At 37.2% G+C, this 7947-nt stretch overlaps 1 protein-coding gene across 1 annotated transcript; it reads right to left on the bottom strand.

Annotated features, from left to right (window-relative positions):
* Nucleotides 1–476: 476 nt before the first annotated feature.
* LOC127876044 (probable bifunctional dTTP/UTP pyrophosphatase/methyltransferase protein) lies at nucleotides 477–7498 on the bottom strand. The gene is made up of 6 exons (XM_052420896.1): nucleotides 7332–7498; nucleotides 5024–5161; nucleotides 4053–4159; nucleotides 2733–2794; nucleotides 2032–2134; nucleotides 477–676 (listed from the first exon to the last, which is right to left on the bottom strand). Exons 1-6 carry the CDS (start codon nucleotides 7422–7424, stop codon nucleotides 541–543), a joined length of 639 nt encoding a protein of 212 aa, XP_052276856.1. The 5' UTR covers nucleotides 7425–7498; the 3' UTR covers nucleotides 477–540.
* Between the last annotated feature and the right edge of the window lie 449 nt (nucleotides 7499–7947).

Below are 7947 nucleotides of genomic sequence, written 5' to 3'. Positions count from 1 at the left end.
TCAATATAGGCGATATGCACAATCTTCAACCGCCCACTGTGACATTTGAACTTTATATTAAGATCATGTAAGCCTATTTATTATGCCAGAAGCATAAAAAACAAGCAAATTCGTTGAATTGATATCCCCCGCCAATATGCTTCTGGACACAAAATATTTGACACTTAAAAAAGCATTTTTTCAAGATACAAAGGGCCATAACTTCATTATTAATAAATGGTGCACAATGCCATTTGGCGTGCACCATCCTCTTGTTCATATATATACTCATACCAAGTTTCAATGAAATCCGCCGAAGGACTTCGAAGATATGGCTCCGGACACAACAATGCCGGACGGACAGATGGACGGACAATGCCAAAACAATATCCCTCTGCCTATGGCGGGGGATAATAACAACACCTGTTTATGTCTATGTATTTATTTTTTCCATATTTATTAGCTACAATATTTAATAGACGAAACAAGTATGAAACCACTGTCAGAAATTTATTGTTTCAAATACATATTAAAATGCCCATGTCAAGCCTAGAGCCTTGTCTACTCTGGAAATAAGCGTAGAACCTCTTTGGCAAATAGATGTAAAGGGAATCCTATGACGTTGAAGTAGTCACCATTAACCCGTTGTATAAGCGTGCTTCCTAAGTCTTGTATCCCATAGCCCCCAGCCTTGTCCCTGAAATAGAATTTACATCAACTTGATTTGACCTTGACCAGATTTGGACAAGATTTAATTAAAACAACAACTTGCAACATTCTGAGCAAGAGGTTATTATAGATATATATTTGGTTAAGTTATTTCCCCAACAATACTGTGACCGTGCCACAAAAAGAACTGCTATATCACCAATTATTATGCCCCCCTTCGTAGTAGAGAGGGGTAATTGTTTTGCCGGATGTCCGTCGTCTGTTGGTAGACCAGTTCGTTTCCGATCAGTAACTCAACAACAAATTGACCGATTGACTTGATACTTCACAAGTGCATTGAACTTGGACAGTCAACAAATTGACTGATTGCCTTGATAATTCACATGTGGATTGTCCTTGAGCAGTTGATGACCCCTTTTGAAATTGGGGTCACTTGATCAAAGTCACTTTCACAATAAGTCTGAAAATCGTTTCTGATCAATAACTCATCAATGAATTGACCAATTGGCTTGATACCTCGCATTTGCATTGGCCTTGGAGAGTAGATGACCCCTATAGAAATTGGGGTCACTAGATCAAAGGTCAAGGTCACTGTCTTAATAAGTGTGAAAATTGTTTCCGATCAATAACTTGTCAACGAATTGGCCAATTGGCTTGATACTTCACATGTGCATTGGCCTTGGACAGTAGATGACCCCTACTGAAGTTGGGGTCACTAGTTCAAAGCCCTGTTTTGGGGGCATATGTCTTGGACCGTGGAACTCTTGTTTTAATTAGCGTTTGCCACAGGAAAATGGAGCAGGATGTTGGGCCACTATAAACAACTCAAAATTCATATTCAGAAATGTTTAAAAAAAATCACTAGTACACTTCTACAAATGAGATTGTAAATCCACTGATTGTATTTTTGACATTTTGCCAATTATTACAATCATATAACAAGAGAACCAACGGCCTTAGGTCATTCATGGAGACCCAAAGAAACGGAACAGTTCTGAGAATGGGATGTTTCCGTAATCATTGCAGAAATCAGACTAGATATCATAAGAACACATATTCTAAGCAATTTTCAATATTTTGGGGCATTTGAACAGCTAGGTACGGGAAAATCATACAATGCTACATGTCAAATTCTGACCCCTGGGACATAATTAGAGATTTTTTGCAGTTATTTTGCTATCTGAGTCTATAAATTATGCGTTTCCTTGAGAGTGACTATTAATTAAGTTTTCAAGATTCAATTTACTTGATTGAGAACTTTGGACGAAGTTAGCTTCACAAACTATAACATATTTTGACCAACAGACAGAGTGATTTCCCTTTGCCAGATATAATCAGAAAGTAGATCAATTACATGGTGGCAGATCATTCAAAGAAACTCACATGGGCTCTCCTGTGTCGACATAGGCTTCAATGACCCTCTGCGACAAATCTCCCATGACCACTTCAGTCTGTGAGTGAAACTGAACTATACTGTATTTTGGCTCTGCAATAGATCCTCACTCTGGAAAAGGGGGCTTAATGCATAAGCGTAAAGTGCCGTCCCAGATAAGCCTGTGCAGTCCACACAGGCTAGTCACAGACAACACACAACACTAACCACTTAGACTGGATTTTCTTTTAAAAGAGACTTTCTTAAAACAATTAATAAAACACAGAAAGTGTCATCCCTGAATAGCCTTTTCAGAGAGCACAGGCTAATTTGGGACAACACTTTATGCACATGCATTTAGCCCCATTTTCCTAGAGTAAAGTTCAAATATATTCACTAGTTTATCATTTCAACTGGCAGCTCTGTTAAAAAAAATTCTAATTTGGTTTGTATTACGAATTTGTGGAGAATATTAGTTTTATATAAATTATTTCCTGTATAAAAAGCACTGATATCAAGGGAACTAGTTACTGAACTTTCCAAAATTAATTACACAAATGTAGTTGAATACAGGCAAGATTATCTTATTCTATCAGGTGTTTCATGAACTGTAGAGTAAATTCCTTGGGACACTAGGATACCATACGCTTAATTTAACTTGAAGCAATAGATACTAACTTCCAAGCTGAGGAATTACATGATGCTCACTCACCTGCAGGACTTTGTGTTACCAGGACTACAGAGGTTATAACTTCATGGGAAGATCCACTCAACCTGTGAAGGAAGAAAATGGCCAATCCTTTGTACAATATATAGAGGACATTTGTTGGATTTGGTGCAATATTGATTTTTATTCAGAGTTACCATAGAAAATGATATTTTCACGAGTGAATTAAACTTGATATTCCACAAATCCAACAAATTTTCTTGTTATTTTATGCTTACAAATGATACTTTTTTTGGCCATTCCGGACAATATAATTCCCCATTGGACCCCCCCCCAATGTTATTACATGTGTGTTCAAAGAGAAGCTTATCTGTATGTATTTATCAACATTCAATGCAGAGTAATCGCCTTTAGTAACAAAGGGGCGTTGCAATGGGGAAACCAAAGATATCTAAAAATAGTTCCAGTCAAACAATAAAATTTATCGATAATTTTTACTGTTATGTTCCACTGATTGAAACAGTGAAATATCAGTTTTAATTCAATGATATTTCTCTATAAACCATCGGAAAGCATAAAATAAAATTATGTATGGGAACACATTGAGACTTGAACCTAAAATATTGCTTTTAAAATAGAAATGATCCAATATCATTTAAAGCATTGTTTAATGCATAAGTGTGAAGTTTCATGTCAGATTAGCCTACGCAGTCCACACAGGCTAATCAGGAACGATACTTTGGCCTAGACAGGATTTTCATTATGAACAGACTTACTTTACAACAATAGTATTCACAGAGACATATAATCTTGTTGTATGCATTCTTACAAATGAATTTCAACTTGCACATAACTTTTCAAAGACTTAAACAGGCAAATTACCAGTCAAAGATATGGGCGTTGGTCAGTAACCTTAAAAGATGATCCCAAAGACACCTGTGAAGTCTCAATTGAATATTAAAATGCCACCGCGCACATTCTGATGAGTATTAAAGCTCTCACTTTTCGCAAAAACAAAAAATGTCTCCATCGGAAGACATATGCCCCCAAAAAACGCTTTTTTCGAAACCTAAACGCATATTTCGAAACCTAAACGCGGACCCTAAGTTCAAGGTCAAGGTCAAAGGGGTCAAAATTTGTGTGCGTATGGAAAGGCCTTGTCCATATACACATGCATACCAAATAACATGTATGAAGGTTACATCTGAGGCGACATAGAAGTAATGAGCATTTTTCCAAACCTTAATGCAAAAGTGTGACAGAAGGACAGACAGACGAACTGTGCGATCACTGTATGCCCTCCTTCGGGGGCATAAAAACTGCATTGGACTGGTTTCTAAATAAGCTTTGTATTAATACCCTTACCTTGTCAGCACTTCCACGGCATGCTCACGTGAATTGGGTTTCTCAAATATCTCATTGCCAAGCGTCACAATTGTGTCTGCTCCTATAATAAGATCTGGCGGAGGAACCTTTATAAGAAATTAATGTACTTTAGATTATTCTATTTTTTATGATATATTTAGCAAAACATGATTCATAAAAAATATTTACATTTTAACTTACTGCCTCAGCTACAATTCTAAAAAAAGTGACATCAGTATGCAGTAAAATCAGTCTAATATTTATTTCATCACATTATGTTTACATGTAGAGTATTGTCCCAGCTTAGCCTGTTCAGTCTGCAAAAGCTTCTCTGGGACAACACCATCATTTTTTATCATTTTTTTTTCAAAGTCCAGTTTAGCCCTGAAATGTCATTCCTGATAAGCCCATGTGCACTGCAGAGGCTATTCTGGAACACTATTTAATGCAAATGCATTAATCATAAGTGTATTGCTTTTTGTGAAGCACATAAACAATTACTCCTGAGTCCATCAACTAACAATCCATGTTAGTAAATTTTAATATTGAAAACTTCAATAAACAGATTACTTTTGTCTTTCAAGAATGTAATAGGACATTACTTAACTCAAAAGGTAGTTTCATACCTCAAGGGGAATATAGACTATGTAATGTACATCGTGTTACATCCCATTTAACCCTTTCCCACTTAGATATTTATTTTTACGCATTTGGTATCCCTTAGAAAGTTACATACACGTATAATTAAAAACCTTTCTTACTATATTCAAGTTTTAAAGGCTTCATTTCCAACCTAAGATACTGATGAGCAGCAAAGGGCATAAAACCTGAACAGACTGTAGTTACTCGCAGGCTGTTCTGGTTTTATGCTGTTTGCAAAAGCCATTTTTACTTTGCTTCTTATGGGGAAAAGGGTTAATCAACATCGAAATCAACAGATTGTCTTGGCCACAACATTTTTTCTTTCTCACCTCAGATGAATAAAGCCTGTGCACGACATCCAATGTTTTCTGTTTGGCTGTCTCGGCTACATAATCCAGTGGAGAACAGAAACTTTCCTTGCTAAGATTCTCCTCAAATTTGGAAGGTATAACTTTGAATTTAAGTCCCTGAAATGAAGATAAAACTAGTGCGTTCAAAGAAGGCATTAAATAGTCCTGAATTCTGCGTTGACGCAGAGTTTTGACAATAGTGTGCTGTATTTTGACCTTTGATCACAAGTTTGATAATGAATTTAAAGGTACATGTAGTAAACTGCATTCACACAAGGTAATATAAAAAAGAGGCCCATGACGGCCTGAATCGCTCTACTGCTATAAACACTGTGCAAGTTTGGAAAGAATAAGATGGAAACTGTGTACTTAATCGCGCAAACTAGGAGAATTTTCACAAATTCAAGAAATTATTGTGTACTTATTTCTCCGATACTGCTCATATTCAATAGGGTTCAAGTCCTCATTGATATAACGATACTGTGCAAATTTGGAGATAATTGGATGAAAAAATTGGATGGGAAGAGCTATGGGACATGGAGTTTAACCCTGGCAAGTGTCAGGTTCTCCATGTCACACGGAATCGTAAGCCCATTGCGCACCAATACAAGCTTCATGGTCAAATCCTATCCCCAGTTAAGGACGCAAAATACCTTGGTGTTGACATTTGCCATGATTTAAGTTGGAACACACATATCTCCAGGATCACAACAAATGCAAACAAAACATTAGGTCTCCTCAAACGTAACATCAAGACAAAACATGAAAAGGTCAAATCACTATCCTATCAAACACTAGTACGTCCCCAACTTGAATATGCTTCCCCCATATGGTCACCACACACTCAGGTCAACAAACACAACATAGAAATGATTCAGCGGCGAGCAGTCAGATGGGTAAAAAATGACTACTCCCATAACACCAGTGTCACACAACTGCAAAATACACTCAACTGGCGCACCCTTGAGAACAGACGCATAGATGCCAAACTCGTCCTTTTCTACAAAGTCTACCACCATCTTGTGGCCATATCCCTCCCATCTTATCTTGAAGCCCCAACCAGGTTAAACAGACACATGCATCCCCTCAGTCTTCGTCAAGTCCATACAGGTTACGATTACTTTAAGTACTCTTTCTTCCCCCACACCACAGTATTGTGGAACAGGTTACCCCACCCCGTCGCAATGCTGCCTGACCTTGAGAGCTTCAAGCAGGCAGTAGCCCAACTTAGCCACTAAACCCATGGGAATTGCTTTTATCCATTTTTTTACCCCTTGTATACTACATGACTTTTAAATCTCTTAACAACCTAACAACACTATCCTTATTATTGTACAAATTCTTAATTTGCTGAAAGATACCTTTCTCAGCTTTTACTCTTTTACTTTACTAACAGCCAACGCGCACCCTGCCCATAATACTCGCGAGAGGCGTGAGGCAGTACTATGAGATAGATAGAAACTGTGGAATTATTTGCGCAAGCAAGCGGAATTTCAAAATTTTCTCATATTCAAGGGGAAGTCATTCTGGACTTATTGCTTCGATATTGCTCTTTTTAAACAAGAGCTGTCAGAGGACAGCGCACTCGACTATTCGACTGCTTGACAGTATAACGTAAGCCATCATGGGGAAATTGTTCATATTCAATAATTTATTAGACGATCTTTCAAAAATAAAAATTGATTTTAAAAAAAAAGGAGCGGGGGTGGGGTTGAGAGGATAGTATAATGGGTGTGGTCATTAACTAAATGATCTTTCAAAAATAAAAAAAGGAAAAAAAAATTGGGGGGAGCGGGAGGCAGGGATTCTGGGTTGGGGCGTTGAGTATTGTTTGGGTGGGATCCATTGATAAAAAAAGGTAAAAAAATTTTGGGAGGGGGTGGGTAGGGGTTGAGAGGGGGGTATAATGTGGGGTGTGGTCGTTTATTAGATGATCTTTCAAAAATAAAAAAAGGGTTGGGTTGGGGCGTGGGGTAGTGTTTGGGTGGAATCCATTGTGGTATTCAGGTAAGTGTTGTTTTGTCAAAGTATTAATAGAATCTTATCATAAAATGATAAATAAAGAAGTTATATTTCATAATCAAAGTTCATATCATATACCTGCGGATCATTATTAAGATTTTCCTGCGTAAAAACAAATGAAAAAGTCGTTTAACTTGTGCTCTGTCACAATCCGAAACAGTATAAGTTGCATCAGCTTTCTTCAAGTTATCATAATTTCATATGATTTTGATTTAGTCTTCTGTTCAAATCTTCCCACAGACGATGTGTCTCTACACGGACTTACAATATTTTCTAACAGCAATTTTCTTCTTGGCGATGTACTTGCAAGAACGATGCATTTCGAGTTTAACGAGTTAAGAATTGGCTGCAACATCATTACATGTCAGCATGATGACATCAAAATGAAAGTGAAATCAACTTTGGTGACAGTGCGAACTTCTTTCGCTGTAATAATAACCACTATTTAGGTTTCCCTACACTAATGCTCTTACAATTCGTACCCAGGAATCTTAACTAACGTTTACCAAGTAGGTTTACCTGAGTATTGTTTTGATTTAGTGAATAATAAAGCGGTATCGGTAGTGATGCTGTTGGACGTAGCATTAGGCAACGCACCAGTTGTGCTAGTAGTAGTATGACAAATGGTTTGTGTGTGTTAATAAATATTACATACTAATATTATTTCGTTATGATAATCTAAAGAGGCAGAAATTCACAAATTGATCAATCATATCACCCACAGCATTATCTGTGTACGAAATAAAGATAATGCTTTAACTACACAGTGGTGCTTGCTTGGTCATTGTTGGCTGAGATACTACTAAAAGGAACCGGAGAACTCTTCAGTATTGTGCTAAGTACCTGGAGTACCAAAATATTCTAAAAACTACCCTGAGGCA

The sequence above is a fragment of the Dreissena polymorpha genome, chromosome 4, assembly GCF_020536995.1.
Source record: "Dreissena polymorpha isolate Duluth1 chromosome 4, UMN_Dpol_1.0, whole genome shotgun sequence".
NCBI classification, from domain to species: Eukaryota; Metazoa; Mollusca; class Bivalvia; order Myida; family Dreissenidae; genus Dreissena; species Dreissena polymorpha.
The sequence above is the reverse complement of the archived record's forward strand: the minus strand, read 5'-3'. Positions and strand labels throughout refer to the sequence as shown.